Below are 21,472 nucleotides of genomic sequence, written 5' to 3' on the forward strand. Positions count from 1 at the left end.
AGAGAGACTAAACGAAAAGCTTTTTCTTTGATAACCATCTGCAGAACCATGATTGTGCCCCACCATGCGGCAGAACGCCCAGCGCAGCTGAGGCTGGCTGCCCTCCACCAGCTGCTTGTCCCGCCACCAAAAGTCCTCGTCAAGCAAGCGCCTTGTTTCTAAGCCGAGGAAGGACATCAGCTATCTACTGACGACGCATCTATCGACCATTTTTCACGAGAGAGCGCTCATGCTTACCTTTTTTTGGATCAATGACCGCTGGGTTCCAATCATTCGCAATGACGTCAGCGACTCGACTTACAATAACGCTACAATGACAAATACTACTACACGCCAGATCGCCGGCTTAGTCCGTTGACGGTTAACCCCAGATATAAAAGCGTTAGTGTAGCTGAATCAAACGAATAAGTCGTTTCCAAGACAAAATTGAGCAAGCCGCTGTAGCGAGTTGAAAGTAATTCACGATGCCGACGCAGCTCCCAACCAAGATGAAGGCGATCCAGGTCAAAGAGTTCAACAAGCCGTATGAGATCTCCGAAATCGACGTTCCGAGACCTCAACCGCACCAAGTTCTTGTCAAGATTCATGCGGGGGGCTTCTGCCACACAGATTGCATGGTCATGGAGAATGCCTTCAACTCGCCGCTGCCGGTGGTAGCGTCCCATGAGCCTGCGGGCGTCGTTGCCAGCGTCGGTGCCGATATCAAGGAATTCAAGGAGGGGGATCGAGTAGGGTGTATAAACTTTGACAGCTGTTGTGGTTAGTTCGACCACTTACATTGGAACGTTTTTTATGCCGAGCATCGTGGCTGACTCGCGACCTAGGCGAGTGCCCTGACTGCAAGGCTGACCGACCCATCTACTGCGACAAGCCGTCCATGAAGGGTATAAACGTCAACGGCGCCTGGTCTGAATACATGGTTGCGTAAGTATATTGACGAACAAATGATAGCCTTCTACTTACATCAAACAGCGATGCCAGATTTACCGTCAAACTCCCAGACTCGATCGACTTCTCCACAGCCGCTTGTCTCATGTGCGCGGGCATCACAATCTACGGTTCGATCAAGCGTGCTAACGTGCCCGCCGGTGGTTCTATTGCTATTGTTGGTATTGGCGGTCTCGGTCATATCGGTACGCAGTTGGCGAAGGCCATGGTAAGCCCCTTTCCATCCAGTCCAGCTCAGACAGCAGCTAGCTCACACTGAAGCAGGGTTACAAAGTCATTGCTGTCGACGTCAAGCAGCGCTCCCTCGACCTTGTGAAATCTTATAGGTGGAAGCCTGATGTAAGCGTTCTGGCCACAGAGCCCGCTGAGAATGCCGTTCGCAAGATCACCCAGATAGTGAAAGGCGACTACCCTGGCGTCGACGCCGCTATCCTCGCGACTGACGCGCCGCCCGCCTTCGACTTTGCCGCCGCCATCACAAAAAAGCACGGCAAGATAGTTCTTGTCGGTCAGCCTGAAAGTGGCATCACAATGTCGTACTTTGATGTCATTTTCCGCGATCTCGAGCTCGTCGGGTCGCTGATCGCGGACAAGACACAGGCGGAGGAGTTGGTGGCACTGGTGGCTGATGCGGGTATCCAGGTTCAAATTAAGGAGTGGAAACCGGAGCAGGCTGAGGATATGCGCAAGGAGTATCTTGACGGCAAGGGTGATGGCAAGAATGTCATCGTTTTCGCTTAGAGATGAAGCGACGGGAGGATCTGAAAGGCGTCGGTGAGAGATGGTCAAATGAGGAGCGGCTACTAGAGTTTCACGACTTGCAGCTACATCGTAACAAATGGGCAACATATTTCAATGTAATTCAATGTCATTTCATGTCATCATCTTCAAGGATCAGAAATATCCACACTAAATCAGTCAAGAGGCTTACTTGCAAACGCCAAATCCCATGCTAAGAAAAAGTCGTCTCCTCCGCATGGTGCTTCCCGGTGAAGCAACGACGCCAAGCAAACATATAGATATACACAATCATGTCCGTTCTTTATACTTTGGCGAGGACACGATATTCAACATAGTCCTCGCCGTTGATGGAGACCACCTGGCCTTTGGCCGTGAGCTTGCCTGCAAAAGGCCCTGTCGGGTTGCGCTGATAGATGACGCCGTTGTAGACCTTTGGCTTGGTGTCGTCAGCCGAGCTGTCTGTCAGCGATGACGTCGTGCTCATCTCCATGGAATCGCGGCTGCTGTCCGCAAACCCCGACTTGTCCGGGTCCGTTGCAGCGGCGGCGGCCGCCGCCGCCACCGCCGCCTCTGTGACGTGGTCGTGGTGATATACAGTGCGACGCTCGCCGTGCTTCTTACGCTTCTTCTTGACACCGGCGCCCGATTCCGCCGGTGTGGCGCCAAGGACTGCATCAGCAAGGGCCTCTTCGCCGCCGTTGCTGGCGCGGCGTGAGGCCCAGCCCTCCATACGGACGGCACGGCGTCTGTCGGCGCACTTCTCGCGCTCCCAGCGCAGGTTTCGAGGACGCTCATGCTTGGCGGCGGCACAGAGGTGCTCGGCCTTGTCGACGGCCTTGAGGATGTTGGCGGCGTTGTCTGGCCCGCCGGGCTTCTCGCCGGCCTCAACCTGGCGGCCGCGCTCACGGCAGTACTCCTTCATACCCAGACGGTTGAGATTAGAGAGGTACGACTCAAAGACAATGTCCTCGTGAATGACCCAAGTCTCGCGCGAGGGTGGGTAGTTGCCCTGGACGGCGCGGCCGTCGCGCGTCTCGGGGACGAGCTTGAACCGCAGCTTGCCATCGCGGCTGAGGATGCCGTAGACGGCGTGTTGGTTGGGCTCTGGCTCGCTCGAGTGCACCCAGTGACCGATCAAGACACGAGTCGGGATGTATGCAGCACGGGATCCCGACTCGGCCGCCTTCTTCGACATTGGATAATGTGAAGCCCTGAGAGCCGGCGAGATTTTGTTTTCTGTTGACGCAAAGGTGGTGGTGAGGCAGCCCCAGTAACGGGCGAGGCCACTCTTGGTCCTATAGGTATACCCTTGGGGGCTAAATTTTAACGGGGCGCCCGCTGAAGACGGTCCGGATAGCAAAAAGCAAACGGCAGCGGCAGGCCAGGGTCAGATGAGATTAAAAAGAGACATGGGAAAAAAAAAACAAAAGACGGCGTAAACGGCGGCACGAGCAGGAGTAGGAGACCTGCTTTTCCCGTCGAATGCACAACCACACCAACCTGCACAGTGCCGTTGCTCAATCCAACAAGTTTGCTTTTGCAGGTTGCTTGGTAGTTCAGCTGGGGGGATCCAGCTTGGCCGTGGGCGGGGAGGCGAGTCTCCGCACCTGTTTGCCATGTGCCGCGGGTCACCTTGTACTGTGTCGAGGCACTGTGCTCCCGGGCTTGCTTCTACTGGTGCACAGACGGGGCGTGGCTTGCACTATTCACGGGATGCTGGATAGGCCATGCAGATGAGGGAATGCATAGATGAGTGGCGTATGGTGCCTCAGGTTTTTTTTCTGATCACATTGTGGCTCTGCCCCCAACATGTCGTGAGGACTTGAAGCGGCACTAGAGGCGAGGCTGCAACGGCGGACCAGGGACCTCGAAGAACACGAAGCAGACCAGACGAGGTGCTACTGACCAAATAACGCTTGATTTATACGCTCCAGCAGCTTCATTGCCATGAATAACAACTGCGCCAACAAACGATCCCACTATCAAAGGAGGCGGCGAACGAAGAGCCACCTGCAGCACCGGTGCCGGCTCAATACTAGTCTTTTGGGACACATGCATCCCCTCGCCAACCACCTCATTTTTGACACGAGATAATGACTGCGTCGATCCCTCTGCACCCCAGGTGCTGCAGGCGCACTGTCGCTGCGTTGTAATCGAAGGCGCATCTTAACAGGTGCAGCGGGCCGTTGTTGCTAGCAGCCCACGAACGAGCTGGTGGCTGCAGACATCGGAAATAGAGGTAGTACAAATATCATTTCAATAACGACCCTTGTTATCCAACGCATTTTACCTACCGAAATCGCCTCCGAACCGCCACAGTGGGTTGCCTTATTAGCCTGCTCACTTATTAGGTGGGAAGCAAGGCTCTGACAAGACGCCCGACGTCAGGCGCGCCCCAGACACTCAATCGGGAAGCCACCGCTAGAGCCAACCAAGGCAGAATGAGCGGGCTTACTGGTACATTTGGCTTGGCCAAGGTATTGCGCCCTGGTGTTTGGAATTCTGACTGAACATATTTGTGCTTTTATATCGCGAGGGACCTGCTATTCATGCATTCGTTTACACACCATTGCGCTTCACAAACATGACAGACACCAAAGGCCTGTCTGCCTCACCCAAGGTCTCAACCTCTAGCGCGGCGCCACCTCCAGCCTACGATGCGACTGTTGGCTCGTCATCATCGGCCGACGCGCCTTTCCAGACCAGCTTTGCCTCGCTGTCGCTGCACATGAGCGACCGCATCCGGCTCGTGCAGTTTGGCGCCGACGACGTGGCCGCCGTGCGGGACGTGATCCGGCAGGCATGGCGTGAGGGCATCCAGGCGGAGCGGCCGTACTCGGTCTCGTACGAGTTCAAGCTCCGCGGCCGGCCCTGGAGCGGCAGCGGCACGGGCGCCTACGCCGTGCCGGCCATCATGCTGATGCGCGACCTCTTTGCGTGCCTCTACGCCCGCGGGTGGATCATGACCGCGTCGACCGACGTTTCCCGCAAGGAGCTTGACAAAGACACGCTCATCTTCCGGCGGCAGGCCGCCGGCCCGCCGCCGCCCGCGTCGTGGATGGCCGTGTCCTTCAAGCAAGGGGACAAGATCCGGCTGCTCGGCGCGCCGGAGGACCTGGTCGGGGCCGTGCGCACTCTGCTGGCCGAGATGCGGCTGCTGCAGGCCCACGCGGTCAAGGACGCAGCCCGCGCGCAGTACGAATTCAAGATGTACGGGTACCCGTGGTCGGCGTCGGGAGAGTCGACGATGCTGTCGCGGCTACTGATCCTCAGGCTGGTCGAGGTGCTCGAGAGGCACGGCTGGAGCCTCTACGCAAGCATCGACCAGAACAGCGGCCCGTCGGGTGACAGCAGCTACAGTGAGACGGATTGCTGGTACTGCGTCAAGTCATCGGACTGGACGCCTGGTAGCATCATTTTTCACAGATAGACGGGTCGGCGCGCGACGTTCGAGGTTTTCTCACGGGTGTAAGCTGATCAGGATGAGAAAGCGTGCTTGTAGAGTATGGCAGTACCTTTGATTCGTTTTAGCGTAATTTCACAGGCTCGACGCTTGGTTGCGTCTAGAGCCAAGGCTTTAGTTAATCAGATCTTGCTTTTCGAACGTCATATTTCTTGAATGAGGCGTGCTTTTTCTGCGTACCGTTGCTGTCGAGCTGCACAACCAACAACATGCCAGCTTAATTTCACGCCACCAAATCGATCCGCACCTCACTCTTCACACGCTCCTGTTTGCACTACCATCAGCCTCACGCTAGACCCAACCAGCCTCAGCTCTCGCAACACCTGTCACAGTTTATAATGCATGTCCTATCCGGATTGGTGCCCGACTGAATCACACTCTGAGCCAGACGAGGCCATGGCCGCTCACACCACCCGGTTACTCATCCTGCCACCATCCACGCCCGCCGCCTTTCTCACGCACGTTCTCGAGGCTCGTCAGCCTCCGTCCACGGTGCTGATCTGCGCGTCCCGGCCCGCGTTTCTACAAGCCGCCGTCGCCGAGCTACATCACTCCTCCTCCTCCTCTTCGGACCCGCCCGACGTGCTCCGGGCTACGCTTGGGCGCGTCGCCATCGCGCGCCACGTTCATACCGCATTCATCCCCAGCGTCACCCATCTCCGCGCCTACCTGTCCGTGTTTCCTTTCCATAAGAATGAGCAGCAGCAGCAGCAGCAGCAGCAGCATACGCTACTCGTGTACGGATTTCTAGACGTGCACCGAGACGCCGGCGAGGCGTGGTCCGCGCAGGGCATCGGCTGCTCAGCGGCGTGCGTGGTCGAGGCGGCGGCGAGAGCGGGCCTGACGGCTGTGGTGCTGATGGAACCGACGAGCTGGGAGTGTGTCGGTGGCGCCGGCGCCGGCGCCGGCGACGATGATGATGATGGGCTGCCACAGCAGGAAGAGAAGGAGAAGGAGAGATGGGCGGTGTACGAGGAGCAGATCCCAGTACTTGGTACGACAGCCGGGATTCGGGAGGATGGGACGTGGGGTGTGCCGTGCACGTCTGCAAGGGCAATCCTCGAGCGCTGGTTTACGTTTAATGTATCATGGGATAATCAGGTTGAAATTTGAAGTGGAGAGGAAAAGTTTGCACTCTAAAATAGATTTTGTATGTATTTCCATCATATATCCAAAGGGGTATTCCCGCCAACGCCGCGCCAATGCTGCCTGATCCATCAAGTCGTATATCGCGTAAAGACGTACAAAGAATCACTATTATACATGTGAAGAAAAGTGAACAAAACCCAAACAGTAAAGTCACAGCTCACTGCATAATGGCCTGCTCCATCTCTGTCATGTACAGCTTGATATGCGACTCCATCTTGAGGTACTCGTCGTGGGCGGCGTGTACCTCCTTCTCAATCGCCTCCTTGAGATCCAGCATCTCTTTTTCCTTTTGCTCGATACGCACACGACGTATGGCCATCTCCTTGCCCTTGTCAGCCTGTTCCTCGGTGAGTTTGCCGTGGACGGCGCGTAACTCGAGCATTCGGTCGCGGGCCTCAGCCGCCTTGTACTGGGCCTGCTCACGTAGGCGCTCAGTGCGCTCGTGCCACTTTTCCAGCTGTCGGGTGAGCATAGCTTCGGCGCGCTCGACCTCGCGTGCGTTGTTGCCGCGGTCTGAGAGATCCTCCTTCTGCTTCGCGCGGCGTACCAGCTCGTCTTCTTCTTTAGCCAATTCACTAGCAATCTCCTCGAGGACCTTGATACAGGCCTCCACGTCCAGCGACACGGCGCTGAAGGATTCTGACGACGTTTGCAGAGCACGTGCTCTTCGGTCCAGGGCGTCAATATGTGCCTTGTCATTGCTAAGGATCTCACGCAGTTCCGATAGATGGTCTTGCAGCGATGCGGGGCTCTGGAGAACGTAGGGCCGCAGCTTGGCGCTCTCCTGTCGCAGGGTAAGCTTTTCTTGCGTCTTTTGCTCCAGGACGCCCGTGAGCTCTGTCTTGCGCTGCTTTGCCTCTTCAAGTCGTGCCGCTACGCGTTCCTGGTTTCTTCGTAGCTCGAGTAGTCGCTGCTTGAGCTCATCATTCCGCGCCGTCTTCTCGGCGACCTGCGCCTCCATGACTTTGCGGTGATGCTGCATGTCCTCGATCCGGCCCTCATTTTCTTGATTCTCGGCGTACAGTTGTTCGATGCGTGTCTTGATTCCCTCTGATTTGTTGTAGTGCTCGTCCACCACCGATGTCTGCGACTCGCGGAAGCGCACAAAGTTGATGAGGTAGCTAAAAATCTTGACGAGTCGCTCATAGGTCGGCTTGTAGAGGTCGTTGAAAGAAAGGTCCGTAATTCCGCATTCGAGGAGCAGGCGCCGCAGCGACACGTAAAATCCCATGAGATTGCGCGTGTCAGGGGGGATTACGTCGGCAAATTCACCGCAGACATCTTGGGCGGCAGCGCGCATGGCTGGGTCGACCGTCTCACGCGTGGCATTAAGAAGCAGCTCGGCAAACCATTCGAAAATCTGCTGAACGTGTGCGGGATTGGGCTTTTGCAGGTCGGCGATGCTAAAGTTGATGCCGATTTCTGTAATGCAGCCGACAATTTCGCTGTCGGGCAGGCGCATAAACGCGTCGGCCTCGTCCTCCTTTTTGCGCGAGCGCGACTGCTGCTGTTGCTGTTGTGGTATGATGCTCATTCTGTTGTATGCCATTTTGTATGGTTTAGGTATGCTCTGCTTCAAGGCAGAGGCACCGTTGTTCTGATTTTATCCTGGTTCTTGACTTTCGGTTGCATCTGTCGAGTTATGGCGGGACCATAAACACGGTCGACTAGAGTGATGTTGCTGTAGAAACCAAAACAATGGGCCAACATGCAGCGACTCGCGTTAAGTGCCCCACGCCAATGGTGTGCGCTAACGAGGAGCTTGAGCAGAGAATCGAAATTCAACGATATTTGGCATATCGTACATGCGATTGGAAGAACGACAAGGCGGCTTGTGAGAAGAGAAGTCAGTTGTTACTCAGGTATATATATCAAATGCAGACAATCAACTCGAACGCCTCGGTTCTCCCGATGTATTATTCAGTTTGTATTTTTCTTGCAAGTACAATGTTCTATCCGAATGGTAATGGATAACCAGCAGGCAAAATAATAATCAATGTAAACGCCTCTATCCCAGTATTATTTTCGATCACAACTTCGAACGTGTTTTATATCTTTTTTTTTCTTGCTTGTCGATTCTCGTGATTTCTGTGCTTAAGCAGAGTGTGTCTTGAGCAGACGCTGAAGCTCAGCGGGGTTGGCACCGACAAAGTTGTCAACCTGCTCACCATCCTTGAAGAAGAAGAAGGCGGGAATAGAGCTGACACGTAGCTCCTGTGCAATTTCGGGGACCTTGTCGACGTCAAACTTGACAAAGTGGATCTTGTCCTTGAATTCTTCCGAGTTGGAGTGCCTGAGAGAGTGGCTGTCAGTAATTGCAGTCAAGTCGTCGGTCGGCGATTCGCCAAGCTTTTTCTGAGAGGCTTACTTTTCCAGGACGGGCGCAATGGCCTTACAAGGAGGGCACCAGTCAGCATACGAATCGACAATGACAACCTTGTTGGCTGCGACGGCCTCGCGGAATTCGTCGGCGCTGCAGAGCAAGTGTTAGCAATGCGATACTGAAAACCCCGGCGTTCATTGGCCTGATGGGTAGCGGTTGATTGAGGTGGAATGTATATGGCACCTACCTTTTGACAACGTGGACAGTCATGGCTGGACGTGTAGCGTGGAAGAGTCTGTTCTGAGCGGAAGCAAAAGTCGTCGATGGTGGGCGAGCAATGGATGCGATGCGCGAGGCGTTGGGGCGGATGATGCGTGACGATGAGAACATTTTGAAACGGGGACTGGGCAAATCGAGCGGGTACGAGTTTCTTTTATAGATGGCGACTGAGTGGTGGAGGGGAGGGCAGTGCTGAGAGTCGTGGTTGGATGATGCGATGGCGATTAGCGTCTGGGTAGATGCTTTGGACGTGGTTGCGCAAGAGGGAAGCTTTGTCATGGAATTGGGTATGTCAAAGTGCCGAAGCGCTAAGTACTTACTTGGCCGAGCTGGTCCGATGCAGAGGTAAGTACTCTGGGTCTAAGACTACAGCGGGATGAGCCCTGTAAATTCTGATTTGTCAGTACACTGGAGAACAACTCGCCAACTACCAGTACTAACCTAATGCACCCATGTTCCCAGACGGTCTCGGAAATGACGCAATGCCTCTGCTCAATCACCTGGACTTACCAAGACTTTTGATAACCATCAAATCGTAATAATTGAGCCGTTATAATTCCACATCATCCCACCCACTTGCCACTCAGGTCGACTTTTGCTTGCCTTGTGCTCTATACATCCATGCACTCGACCGATTTGTCGTTGCATTATCAATCCCATCTTCCACCTCCCGCGTCCCGCGTCCCGCGTCCCCTTACATTGCCAACCCCCGGCCTCACCTGTCACTCATCTAGATTCTTCCCCCATCTCAACAAACATTTTAAAAATAAACAAATCATATGATCGATTGCCTTGCGTCCAGTCGCTTCCACCACTTCTAGTCTCTTCCATTCCGATCCACATCTTGATTCAGCATGTCCAACACAAAGCCAATGAATCGCTGCACGTCATCTGCCTCCAAGATGGCCTCCGCGCCCGTTTGTTTCTTGAGCGCCGCCTCAATCAAGCCTATCATGCCGCCTTGACCTTCCATTCGATCATCATCTTCCATCCTGCTCAGAGCCCACTCTCCTCCCGCCACTTTGCTCACTAGCTGCCCCGTTGCCAGAAATCTCCATGCCCGGCTCGCATTCAGCACGGCGTAGTGTCTTGGTGCCTCACTCGCCGCCCACTGAAGCTCGTCGTGGAGCTGCGCCGTGATGTGCTTCCGCGGCACCGCGCCAAAGACTTCACGTACGCCTCTTGCTGCGAATCTTCCTAGGCTCTTCCCTTTTTCTCTGCACACAGAAAAATGAAGCACCAAGTCCGGGTCGCCGTCGCCGTCCCTGCCGTGGACAACCTTGCTATCCGAGGCTGCCGTTGTCAAGTGCAGCTCAAACGCTGGCGCGGGCGCATTTGGATTCGCGGCCACCATCTCGGTCACGACGCTCATCTCAAGCCCGGCCGCTGGACATGGCAGCGCCTTTTCGCTCACCGCATCAACCACTGCTGCACTCTGTGTGGCTGTCATCCGTCTGGACACGACCACGAGCACATCAAGGTCGCTCTGCCGGGGGTCGAACCCGCCTAGAACGGCCGATCCATGAAGATAGATTCCTGTCAGATTCCCTTCAAGCGCTCGTGAGACACTGTCGCTCAGTCTCTGCAAGTATTCTTCCGACGCTGCGTCCATTCAAATTTTTACTTAGACTCGCTAAGATGCGGCTGTGAGGAATCCTTCCAACATCCCCCCACTGCTGAATCATGGGCGTATACGGGACCGCTCTAGCTGCAATGCTGGCGCGCACATGGAACGTATGGCACGCCTGTACACTTGTGTGCACATTGTATGACTTGCATGTTGAAAATTTCGCCTCGACAGTCAGATGGCGTAAATGTGAGACCAAGCTTCAAGGAGCGCGCCTATTGACAGTAAAGCCGCTGCGGCCTAGAGAACGTGATGGGTAGTTTGCATCTATTTGAACAATCCAGTTCATCACCATGCCTCGTATAGTACTAAGCTGTCGGCCTGTGCTATTCATCTGCAGTGGTATCCCACAGTGCGCGTTTTTATCATGAGCCTCTACATATTGGACACTCAGAATACCTAGCCTTGTTGGCTATCAGGTATGGCTTCTTCTTCCTAGAGCTGAAATGCCGTATCTCGTTCTGAAGCTTCATTGGTCATTCATGAACGCGTAAGGACTGATCAAAGTGGAGCTTGTATCATGGGCTTCCTTCCTTTCATCTTTGCTAGTAATCCAATGTCTAAACGGATCGTCGAATAAAAACGTCTTCTTCACTTGGTCACATATGTGTTCCGAGCCTTGAAATCCTCTCTCCCTTACTCCTTGCCCCCGAGATACCTGTACACGACCGAAAAGTCCCTACCCTTGCAGTCCTCACGCTCCGCCGCCTCTTCGTACACCCGAAACGCCGCATCCGCGAGCTTCATCGTCGCGCCAGCCTCGTCGGCCGCAACCATGGCGAGGCGCAGGTCCTTCTTCATGAGCGCGATGCCGAACCCGCCAGCGTAGTCGCGCCCCGCGGGTGCCGCGGCGACGACGCCGGCGACCGGGTTGTTGACTTCGCTGGGCCAGCAGCGCCCCGTGCTCACGTTGAGCACGCCGGCCAGCTTCTGGGGGTCGAGCCCCCAGCGCATGCCCAGGTTCATGGCCTCGGCGGTGGCGATGTTGTTGAGCGCCAGCAGGTAGTTGTTGGCGAGCTTGGCCGACAGGCCCGCGCCCTGGTCGCCGCAATGCAGCACCTTGCGGCCCATGAGCAGCAGCGTCGGTTCGAGGCGCGCGAGGAGCGCCTCCGGCGCGCCGAGCATAAACGTCAGCGTGCCGGCGGTGGCGCCGACGACGCCGCCCGACATGGGCGCGTCGACAAAGGCGCTCTGCGGCTGGGCGGCCGTCACTGAGGCCGCGACCGCGCGCGACGTCGACGGGTCAATGGTCGAGCAGTCTATGAAGACGCGGTCGCGCTGGGGCAGCGATGCGGTGAGGATGGACTTGTACACGCCCTGGACGTGCTGCGGCTCCGGGAGAACGGTAATGACAGTGTCCTGTGAAAGGGAGGATGCATGAGTTCATGTATGCCCAATTCATGGGGAGAATGAATTGAGTCAAGTTCTCAAGGATCGAAGAAGGATTAATAACATACGGCTTCCTTGGAGGCGTCGTGGGCGCTAGCGGCAAGCTCGACAGCTGCACCGTCAGAGGCGGCCTTCATTTCGGCCTGGAGGCTCTTCATGGCATCGCCGTTGATGTCGTAAAGCGAGATCTTGTCACTGGGCTTGAGCTTGGACTGAAGGTTCTTGGCCATTTGGTAGCCCTGGTCGGAACAAGCAGTGACCTGTTAGCATACCATCTTTTGCGTGTTCGTGTGCGTTCGCTGCAAGAATGTCCACAGCAGAAAGAAGTCCCTGGGATTGGAGCAACACTCACCATCTGACCGAGACCAACAAAAGCATAATTGTCGAGCCGTCTGGGCGTCGTCGCAAAGCCCCTCCGCTGGGCCGCTCCGCGGAGCATCTGAGCCGCAACCAAACGCATCGTGTACTTGTGCTTGTCTGTCTATATGAAGGCAGTCTTTGAAGATGACAGGAAAAAGAAGGAGAAGAAAAAAAGGACTGAAAGGCTAATTGACAAACCAACAAGCTCTCCAACCGACACGACGCTATTTGCTCACGGTTAAAAGAAAAAAATGATGCGGCAGAAGGACAATGTCTCGTCTGACGCGGGGAGTAGGGCCAGGCCGTTTGTGGTTGCTCCGCCAAAGCCGTCCATTGCCGGCACCAGCCATAGGGGTGCTGCGCCAAGCGTGGAGCTGGGAAGCTCGGAGCTCGGGTATAGTTGGCGTGCGGAGAAAACACGGGGTAGTTTAGTGAGGTCAGTAATGCTTAGGCATCCTACCCTAGACATTTTCCCGGAAGAACATGTCCGAAGTGATCTGTGTGCATTTGCGAGAACAGGCTGTATTTTGAGCTTCATTAATGTTGCCGACCAGTAGCTACAATATTTCGCGAAGGGACGGTGGCTCTACCTGCCCGCTTACGGAATATAAGCTATGGTATGCTGATGAGAGCACCAACATTTGCCAACATGTGGATGGGAGAAGGACCTCAATACCGCACATCCATCTATAAACACAGCCGGCTCGTCGACTCGTTCAAAAATCGCCAACATGAGCAAACGAAAGACCAAAACTAAAACCAAAGAACTACCAACAAAGAAAGGGACCAAAGTCCATTGTAAAGGGGGGGTATTTTTCTTCATCTCGCTCTGGGAATATCCTCAACAAAGCCAAAACCTCAATGACCACAATACACAGAAAAGAAAGTCGGGGTTTGGGGTAATAAACTATAAGACAAAAACAAAAAAGACAGAAAAATAAATAAACCGACGATTGAAAAGCAGAAACAAAAAAAGAGACCAACAACAACACCGGAAACGCAGCCACGTTATGACATGAATAATAATGAGCCGCGCCCCCCAGGTTTCCTTCCCCACTCATCACTGATATTCGTATTGCTGCGGGTTCGGATCGCCATCTCCTCCTAGCGCCCATTTCAAATAAATCCAAAGTCCAAGTTTTCCGTTTCCTTCCCTCTTCTTTCACGTTTGAAATTGAAGTATGTTGTTTTGAATTACAAAAAGTTAACCAGCCAAGGGACGAGAGCGCTATGCATGCATTAGCAATCCTGTTTGGAGAGAAAAACAGTTCAACGTCACCAGTCCAACTTACCCGACAGCAACAGTAGCTCCAATTCCAATAAAGGCTCTGTTTCTAACTCTGTCCTTGCGCACTTCTGCGTCAGTCTTGGCCTTCTTCGAACGCGGTTGCGATTCTTTCGATTCGGGAGTATCCTTCTTATCTGCGCCCTCCTCAGCGGGAGTGATATCGGTGGCCTTGCGTTTGCCCTTTTTGGACTCCGGCTTAGCACCCGACTTTGCGGCGGCAGCCTTGTCGGCCTCCCTGGCAGAGTCGACTTGCTCCTTGGCCGTGGCCATCATGGCGGCAATCTCCTCAGCGCTTGGCGGCTGGCCGGCCGTTGGCAGGGGTACCTCGACCTCGGTGACCGTCTGCTTCTTGTCGCTGCTCTTGGCACTCTTGACCGGGTCTTCGACAACGAGGAGCTTGGCGGTGTTATCATCCACATGGACGGGCTGGAGAACTACGGTAGGCTCGAAATCGGCTGCCTTGGGAACAGTAGATTCAGAGTCACCGTTGACGGCAGCGACAGCCTCCTTCTCGACAGTGGCCTCCCTCTCGGCGGCAGCTTTGGCGGCCTTGGAGCTTCGCTTGCGAGGAGAAGCGGGGGCCTTCCTGCTGCTGGCCTTGGCCGGGCTGACGGAGCGTCGTGAGCGTCTGGAGGCGCTGCCAGTGGTGGAAGCGGCAGGCGTCAGCAGAGGTTGGGTGGTCTTGGCCAAGTCAAATTTCGGAGGAGCGGAGATCTTGCGAATGGGAGAAGACGACGAGTCGTTGCCCTGCGAGATGGTGATCTTTGCGGGGTCGAGCAGGGCGCGGATCCAGGCAGCGATCTGGTACTCCTCGGCGAGGGCCAGAGCCTGCTCCGGGGGGATCCAGATGTTACCGGCCGTCTCCTCGGGGCTCGTGGTCGGCAGGGACTTGATGTACTTGCGCTCGGCCTCCTCGTCAGCGGCCTCGGCGTAGGGGAAAGTAGCCTTGAACATGCCGGTGGCGGAAACGTAACCGTCGAAGCTGCGGCGCATGAGGAAGTAGCTGTTGGGGCTCGACTTGAAGATGCCCGAGACAATACCCTTTTGCATGGGGGCACGCAAGTGAGCGTAGTCGAAAACGCCTAGGGCGGTAGAATCGCCATCATCGTTGCCAGTCATCTTGGGCGTGAGCTTGGTCTGTCCGAGACGACGGCGGGAAACGAGGTCAGTGTCTAGACGCGGGTCAAGGGTCAGTAATGGCACGGCCGGCTAGTTCAAGACGCCGGGAGAGGCGACGAAAGAGCAACCAACATTCAGGGATCTCCTCCATCATAAGCGGGTTGCGCTTGGCGGGAAGAGTTCGAGTAGAAGTCATCGTGATGGGTCTGCCTTGCGATATTTTTCGAGAGCAATGATGTCCGAGGTCGCGAGCGCGATTAAAAATTTAAAGAGCAGCGAAGCCGCGTGCTCTGCAGCTGAGAGAGAGAAAGTAGCGGATTAGTCGCAAAGCCTAGTTGGAGGATGCGCGCGTGCGCGCGTCGCAACGGGAACGTGGCCAACGACGCGGCGAGCCGATTGCTTGCCACGTTGAAGCGACAAGGGAGACAAGAGAACGAAAAAAAGGTTTTGATGGCGTACAATGAAAATCAAGGAGTAGAGCTGTGGTTGCGTTGGCGGAGAGCAAAGAAAAAGAGGTGGCTCAACGCGATTTATGAATCGGGGCGCGCCGAGCAAGGAATAAGACAAGGCTCGCGCGGTACAAGAAGAATGAAAGGGAAAGAGAAGGAGGAAGCAATTCCCCAACAGTTCAAGTCAGAAGAGAGAGGGAGAGAAGAGGAAGGGGGGGGGTTCAGGAGAGATGGAAAACGAAGCAAAAGTGGCCGAATGCGGGAGATGGGGGGGATGCGACGCCTTCGACGGGGTGGCAGACGAGAAAAAAAAGGGCTTGAAGGAGAAGACGAGACAAGCTTGGGAAAAAGGATTGGCGATGGCTCATTGGGATTGGGATGGGGGGGAGGAGAGGCAGGCGAACTAGTTGCTACCTCTAAGTACCTACTTACTGATACTGGAGCCGACCGAGGGCTTGGCCTGGCGTGGCCCGGTCGTAGTGGGTGGGCGAGTAAAAAAGAGTGGGCGAACGAGAAGAATGAACAAGTGGGTGGTGCAACGACGTGGGTACCTGTTCGGTTGGGGGAGATGGCCTGCCAGACGAGGTACCAAGTGTCCAGCTACGCTCCCGTCAGTAAGTACTTAGGTAGGTTAGTACTTATAAGTAAGTAAGTTAGGCGCCCAGGCCAAGTGCCTTTCGCCTTTGTAAAGTACTTATCAGTACTAACTTATCCAACCAACCCCGGCTCGGGTACCTGAGGCAAGCTGGCAGCTGGCCAGCTGGCTGCCCAAAAACGACGACTCGAGCACTTACTGGTACCTACCCAAGTATCCGTCGAATTAATAAGTATTAAAAGCGGCTAAATCCACCCCCAATCTCAAGCAGTACTTAAAAGAAGTCGAATTTCGAGCCTTCCCGAACCAGTCTAGCGGGTTCCTGCCAGCGAACGAACACCTACGGCAAGGTACCCTGCCTGCCTGCCTGCCTGCCTACCTACTTAAGTAGGTATACAGCCATAAGTACTTATGTGCCCGAGCACCTAGGAGTAGGTAGGTAGGTAAGTACCTAAGTACTTAGGTAAGCCCTCCTTAAGGCAGATAAGTAATACTTAGGTACTTACTTAGGTTGTTGCCAGAATAAATAATACTTAACCCTCGCAAACCCGATGCCAGTAAGTACTGATAGTTCCAACAGCACGACGAGCTGGACCAAAAAATAAAAGTCGAGACAGCCTCACAGCGCCACTATCATTCGTGGATTGCTGGCCGCAATTACAACAAGTGTGGGCCCCCCTCCCCCTCCACCCCTACAGTTTGGCCGTGTTGCACCCGCTGTTGCTGTTGCACCTTACTGAGTACCTTAGCAATGCCTCCACCTGGGTAGGTACTTACTGAGCAGTACTAACCTACTTACTTACCTAAGTACCTGAGTACTCACTACTTAAACAATCTGTGTAAGTACCTACTTACCTTCCGCCTCTCTCACCCAGCCCATCTCCTTGATCATCTCATGGGTACGGTTTCGCTGCCTCGCTGTAGCCTCGTTCTCATCGCCTCCTCCTCTTTCACTCCGCGACTCAGGGTTGAGAGATGACCGCTCTCTGTACGGATTACCTTGACCGCTCCCAGCTGCCCATCTCGACAAGCTAATACTTACTGGCAAACTCTCGAATCAATAGCCAGCTTCCAAATCCACACCACCACAACACCCCGCCAACAGCTCGTTCGCCCGTTGCGTGGCCCCCCTCCCCTTTTGACTTTGCACCCATCATCTCCACACCAGCAAATGTCAGCTGCCTAACTTACCGACAGGCAAGGCAAAAAACAACAACAACAACAACAACGCGATATCCCCTCCTCCACCTCGCCGTCTTCAAGCTCCCAGTCCACTACACAGGAAAAAGGTCCCCTACCCGCCTATCCTCACCTTCTCCCGGCTTGTCAATGGCCCGCCCCGAAACGCTAATTACACCTCAAATCGACCTTGTTGGGGGCGCCCTTCCTCCTTCTGCCTCGTCCTTGCTGAACGCCTCTCGTAGATCCGGCACCCTACCTACTTTCCTGTATCTGGCCCCCCTTCTTTGCGATGCCATGACTGTCCAATCCGTGTACATGAATTTCCCTCGTCCCTTGTCTGAGCCTGGCCGGCCTGTGCTAGACAAGGGTAATGCCTGTGACTGATGCTGTAGCATGGAGTTGTCGCGCACGTGTTGCATGTTGGCCCATGGAAATTCATTTTACTTTCCTTCTCTGCCTTTCATAATTAAAAATATGAAAAATGTCTAAAAAAGATAACCCGATGAAATACTTGCCGTAACAGAGACAATGGGATTCTTACTGATACTTTCAAGGACGACCGTCGCCCCCTTTTTTCAGCCTTGCTAGGTTTCACCGCAATCTTTGGTTATCCGTGTCCTCCGCATTTGGTGGAAGCGCCTGACCTGTTACAGAACGTGCGTGCCAGGTACTTACTTATTCGTACATACCTTGCTCGTGAGTAGTTGCATTTACTTGACCAATTAACTTAGGTAGTGCCTAGGTTGCAGTTAAGGTACCCACGGAAGCTTCCAAGTTGCGCTCTGTAACCAACAAAGGGGCAGTCAATCGTCCCGGCGGCGCCAACGGCTAGATCCGATACCTGATTGAAACCAAGCAGCCTTCTAAAAATAAATCAATATTCGATTAACGAACCACCCTATTCTCTTATACTTACTGGCAATAACTAAGAAAGCTCTCCAGCCATCATCCCTCGTATCCCCCTGGCTCCGCGCCCATCGGCACTGTCCAATCAAGCGCCGCCCGTCCCAGTCAACTGGTCCCCCACCGCGTCTCATGCATCGAAAGCCCCTCCATCGTCACCGTCTCGCAACAGAACCGCCACTCGCTTGTTCTTCTCCTTTTCCTCTCCGCTCTCTTTTTCTTTTGCCTTTCTTTATCATCTAGCCAAGAGACTCGTTTTTCCCCCCCAAGGCCTTTTCTTTTCTCTCTTCCCCTTGCAGTTTTCCTTCATTCTCTTCTTCCACATAACATCGATACGGCCCCAGCAGCCATGGCTTCCCACGACGACGACACAATGCCCGAGGAGACCCAGGGCTACAAACTCTCTCAGCCCAAGCAGTCCCTCGCCGAATACGAAAAGATGGGTACGTGCTTTCAAGAGATATGGGCGACGTGGTAGATGCAATCAAATTGTTATTTTTTTTTCCGGGAGAAAGAGGACGGGCACATGGATGCCTGTGTTCTGCGTCTTCCCCGCAATGCCCCTCCTTCTCCTCGCCCGCCGCCAAACCTCAACTGACAACCAACATCCAGATGCCGGCGACGAATCCCTTCAGCGCTACAAGCAGTCTCTCGGTCTCGGTGGGGGCAAGGTCCTCTCCGACCCCTCGGACCCCCGTGTCTGCATCATCCTCTCCCTCACCATGGACTCGCCGGGCCGCAGCCCCGTCACCATCGACCTCTCCCAGCCCGGCAGCGAGTCTTCCCTCAAGGACAAGCCTTTCAAGATCAAGGAGGGCGCCAAGTTCACCATGAGCGCCCAGTTCAAGGTCCAGCACGAGATTCTTAGCGGTCTCCACTACGTCCAGGTAGTCAAGCGCAAGGGCATTCGCGTCTCCAAGGACTCTGAGATGATTGTAAGCGGCGTCGCCGCCCTCCCCTCTTCTCCCCGCCAAGACATGGCCGATGCGGCATCATGCTAACGATCCTCTTCCCCCTATCGATAGGGCAGCTATGCTCCCAACACGGAAAATCAGACTACTTATACCAAGAAATGTACGCCCAAGTGCCCCATGTTTCTGCACCACAGGCCACTAACGTACGACCCCGTACAGTCCAAGAGGAGGAGGCTCCGTCCGGCATGCTCGCGCGCGGTCACTACAACGCCGTCTCCAGCTTCGTCGATGACGACAAGAAGACCCATCTCCAGTTCGAGTGGAGTTTCGACATTAGCAAGGACTGGTAGACGAGTGCTCCAACTAAGACGCAGAAAAAAGGCAAAACGATGAAAGGGACGGGGTGAAAAGTGGCTAGTCTAGCATGTTACTATTTGTGTTTTTATGATTGTGACGATATCCTGGCAATGCATGACACCAAGATGAAAAGTTAATACATCTATATAGTTTCCAGCACGAACCCTGCAACGCTGTGGGCTGCATGCACGCATCTTGCTTCTAAAAGCTCTGGATACACTCATTACTGTGTCTGGCTGGGCATCGTTCAAGGACCAAAAATATGTCGAGGCTTCTAAATGGTTTATACACGCCCAGTCCACGCTGGTATAACAAATCGCAGTAATTACAGAAAATAGTCTGGCAATGCATTTCCGTCAGCAGTCTTATCCATGCCGGGCTGCATGTCCTTGACCTGGTCATTTTCCGGCGCCGCCGCAAATACGTTGAAGAAGCGCTCGCCGTTGACGTTGACCTCGAGCACGCTTGCCATGTTGCCGCAGCGATAACAGTAGTTGGGCGCGCTCCAGACCGTGCTCAGCCGATCGTCATATAGCACCTGGAATCCTTCCTGGCAAAGCTGATGCGCGCGCAGAATATGCGACATGTTGTTGACGGCCAGAAACTTCTTCACCACCTGTGCGCCAAAGGTGTAGCCGGCGCCGCGCGGCGATAGCGAGAATTCGTCTCGTTCGGGGTCGGGGTCGGACCACACTAGGTCCGCCATGGGTCCCTCGTGTGGAATCTCGCGGAAGCGGTCAATGATTTTTATTTGATCAATCGAGTGGATCGACGGAGATAACCCTGTGGCTTGTCAGATTTGTGTTGTAATGGCAGTCCTCTCTCCCTCACATACCGCCATGAACGCAGAATATCTCGTTGTCAATCACCACGCTCAACGTCATGAAGTCGAACATGTCTGTGAAGTAGTGCCATACATTGGCATTGCCATATTTTCGAGAACATTCAGTATAAAAGCCATATGATTGAGTGACGCCGCGAGATTCGTGATTGCCACGGATCAAGTGGACGCGCTCGGGGTATCGCAACTTTAAGCAAACAAGTAGGGAAATGGTTTCGACGCTAAACATGCCACGGTCGACATAATCTCCTGCAGCGGATGGTCAGCCCTGGTTGTAACGCACAGGCACAGCCGACGGGGGAAAGCATACCCAGAAATAGATAATTTGTATCCGGACAGTAGCCGCCTATGCGAAAAATTTCAATAAGATCGTAAAACTGGCCGTGAATGTCGCCAACAACTGTTACGGGGGCTTGGACGTGAACAACATTGCTCTCTCGCATGAGAAGCTCCTTTGTCTTGGCACATATCGCTTCAATGACCGATTCGGCCAGTAGCTCTTTCTTATAGAGGCGCGAGATGCACTCGTCCAAGTCGACCGAGGCTGTCCGAGGGCGTGGTTAGCTGCAGTCGCCACAAGCTCAGGCAGAGGGGCGGCAGTGGGTGGTGGGTTGCTCACTCGGTAGGCCAGGCATGGTAGTCGGTATGTCGACGTGGTTGCGGGCACGGCTGGCTACAGTGACAGCAAGGATGCTTTATCGGGAAAATCAAGTCCAATATAAAAAATACGCAATTGTACGCCTCGGGACGGTTCTGGCGCCAGGGGGACGGTTAGCTTTGTCGAAGTCGGGCGTGGCGAGGTCGGCTCCAGGCAAAGGTGGTGACTGGAGGGGTGCTTTCGGGAGGAGCCAACATGTTCGAGCGGGTGGCTTGTGGAGGGAGGCCTAAGGAAGCTGTAGATGAAAGACAATCAGGTCGAAGCGTACATTGTGCCGGCGCAGCGGGCGTCTTTGGAGAGAGATGGACACAACAGCTGCCGTCGAGGGGCGTCGGAGGTTGTTTGGGGGAGTTCGAGGAGGCAAGCTGCTCTGGCGGCTGGCTGAGAAATCATCATCAGGACGGAGTGGGCCGGCAGGACCAGCCGCAATGCCTTGCTCTGTATTGAGTTTGAGTGAAGAAAAACAGGTGATGTTTCAAAAATTTGTTTAATTCAAAACATGAGCGCAATGGTAGCTCTGGACTCATAAGGGCACATTGCAGTCAGGTTTCACTCGAAGCACTACAGATATAGCTGCCTAGCGCTTCTCTCAGTTGTGCTTGGCGCGTTACAGAGGGTATATCAGCCTGGCTGTGAATCACCAACCCGCAGAGGATGGACCCTCGCGCTGTGTGAAAGTGGAGGGTTCGTATATGCGCTGTACCGTCAGAAATGAGTGACAAGCGCAATATTGGACATGCGTATATTACGATTTCGAGACCAGCCGTACTCTCTGCGTGCTGGGCACTGGAATTTTATCGAATAGTTATCTGCCGAGTTATGAATCAGCTGTTTGCATGATCGCAAGCCAAACGCACTACCTGCATGCATGGCCCGTGCGTCAGCAC

The 21,472-nt window shown here is 54.4% G+C and overlaps 11 protein-coding genes across 11 annotated transcripts; 4 read left to right on the forward strand and 7 right to left on the reverse strand.

The window, feature by feature from the left end:
• Positions 1-464: 464 nt before the first annotated feature.
• Positions 465-1,689, forward strand: V2A60_001564 (chaperonin 10-like protein; the record flags this gene model as incomplete). The annotated part of the gene is made up of 4 exons (XM_083252924.1): positions 465-759; positions 825-924; positions 973-1,156; positions 1,213-1,689. The coding sequence occupies 4 exons, from the start codon at positions 465-467 to the stop codon at positions 1,687-1,689; spliced, it is 1,056 nt and encodes a 351-aa protein (XP_083109050.1).
• Positions 1,690-1,990: 301 nt separating this feature from the next.
• On the reverse strand, positions 1,991-2,884 carry V2A60_001565 (uncharacterized protein; the record flags this gene model as incomplete). The annotated part of the gene is made up of 1 exon (XM_083252925.1): positions 1,991-2,884. The coding sequence occupies one exon, from the start codon at positions 2,882-2,884 to the stop codon at positions 1,991-1,993; it is 894 nt and encodes a 297-aa protein (XP_083109051.1).
• A 1,389-nt stretch (positions 2,885-4,273) lies between these two features.
• On the forward strand, positions 4,274-5,119 carry V2A60_001566 (uncharacterized protein; the record flags this gene model as incomplete). Its single annotated transcript, XM_083252926.1, has 1 exon — positions 4,274-5,119. The coding sequence occupies one exon, from the start codon at positions 4,274-4,276 to the stop codon at positions 5,117-5,119; it is 846 nt and encodes a 281-aa protein (XP_083109052.1).
• Positions 5,120-5,548: 429 nt separating this feature from the next.
• Positions 5,549-6,265, forward strand: V2A60_001567 (uncharacterized protein; the record flags this gene model as incomplete). The annotated part of the gene is made up of 1 exon (XM_083252927.1): positions 5,549-6,265. One exon carries the CDS (start codon positions 5,549-5,551, stop codon positions 6,263-6,265), a length of 717 nt encoding a protein of 238 aa, XP_083109053.1.
• A 193-nt stretch (positions 6,266-6,458) lies between these two features.
• Positions 6,459-7,850, reverse strand: V2A60_001568 (Nuf2 family-domain-containing protein; the record flags this gene model as incomplete). The annotated part of the gene is made up of 1 exon (XM_083252928.1): positions 6,459-7,850. One exon carries the CDS (start codon positions 7,848-7,850, stop codon positions 6,459-6,461), a length of 1,392 nt encoding a protein of 463 aa, XP_083109054.1.
• A 545-nt stretch (positions 7,851-8,395) lies between these two features.
• Positions 8,396-9,014, reverse strand: V2A60_001569 (thioredoxin-like protein; the record flags this gene model as incomplete). Its single annotated transcript, XM_083252929.1, has 3 exons — positions 8,396-8,594; positions 8,670-8,774; positions 8,872-9,014. The coding sequence occupies 3 exons, from the start codon at positions 9,012-9,014 to the stop codon at positions 8,396-8,398; spliced, it is 447 nt and encodes a 148-aa protein (XP_083109055.1).
• Positions 9,015-9,720: 706 nt separating this feature from the next.
• On the reverse strand, positions 9,721-10,515 carry V2A60_001570 (uncharacterized protein; the record flags this gene model as incomplete). The annotated part of the gene is made up of 1 exon (XM_083252930.1): positions 9,721-10,515. One exon carries the CDS (start codon positions 10,513-10,515, stop codon positions 9,721-9,723), a length of 795 nt encoding a protein of 264 aa, XP_083109056.1.
• Positions 10,516-11,166: 651 nt separating this feature from the next.
• V2A60_001571 (NAD binding domain of 6-phosphogluconate dehydrogenase-domain-containing protein) lies at positions 11,167-12,379 on the reverse strand (the record flags this gene model as incomplete). Its single annotated transcript, XM_083252931.1, has 3 exons — positions 11,167-11,889; positions 11,988-12,158; positions 12,272-12,379. The coding sequence occupies 3 exons, from the start codon at positions 12,377-12,379 to the stop codon at positions 11,167-11,169; spliced, it is 1,002 nt and encodes a 333-aa protein (XP_083109057.1).
• A 1,094-nt stretch (positions 12,380-13,473) lies between these two features.
• V2A60_001572 (KilA-N domain-containing protein) lies at positions 13,474-14,882 on the reverse strand (the record flags this gene model as incomplete). The annotated part of the gene is made up of 3 exons (XM_083252932.1): positions 13,474-13,507; positions 13,572-14,739; positions 14,819-14,882. 3 exons carry the CDS (start codon positions 14,880-14,882, stop codon positions 13,474-13,476), a joined length of 1,266 nt encoding a protein of 421 aa, XP_083109058.1.
• Positions 14,883-18,164: 3,282 nt separating this feature from the next.
• Positions 18,165-19,079, forward strand: V2A60_001573 (immunoglobulin E-set; the record flags this gene model as incomplete). The annotated part of the gene is made up of 4 exons (XM_083252933.1): positions 18,165-18,258; positions 18,428-18,750; positions 18,841-18,889; positions 18,949-19,079. The coding sequence occupies 4 exons, from the start codon at positions 18,165-18,167 to the stop codon at positions 19,077-19,079; spliced, it is 597 nt and encodes a 198-aa protein (XP_083109059.1).
• A 332-nt stretch (positions 19,080-19,411) lies between these two features.
• On the reverse strand, positions 19,412-20,562 carry V2A60_001574 (protein PPG1; the record flags this gene model as incomplete). Its single annotated transcript, XM_083252934.1, has 4 exons — positions 19,412-19,869; positions 19,922-20,176; positions 20,238-20,471; positions 20,547-20,562. The coding sequence occupies 4 exons, from the start codon at positions 20,560-20,562 to the stop codon at positions 19,412-19,414; spliced, it is 963 nt and encodes a 320-aa protein (XP_083109060.1).
• Between the last annotated feature and the right edge of the window lie 910 nt (positions 20,563-21,472).

Source organism: Cordyceps javanica, chromosome 1 (genome assembly GCF_051103115.1).
Source record: "Cordyceps javanica chromosome 1, complete sequence".
NCBI lineage: Eukaryota > Fungi > Ascomycota > Sordariomycetes > Hypocreales > Cordycipitaceae > Cordyceps > Cordyceps javanica.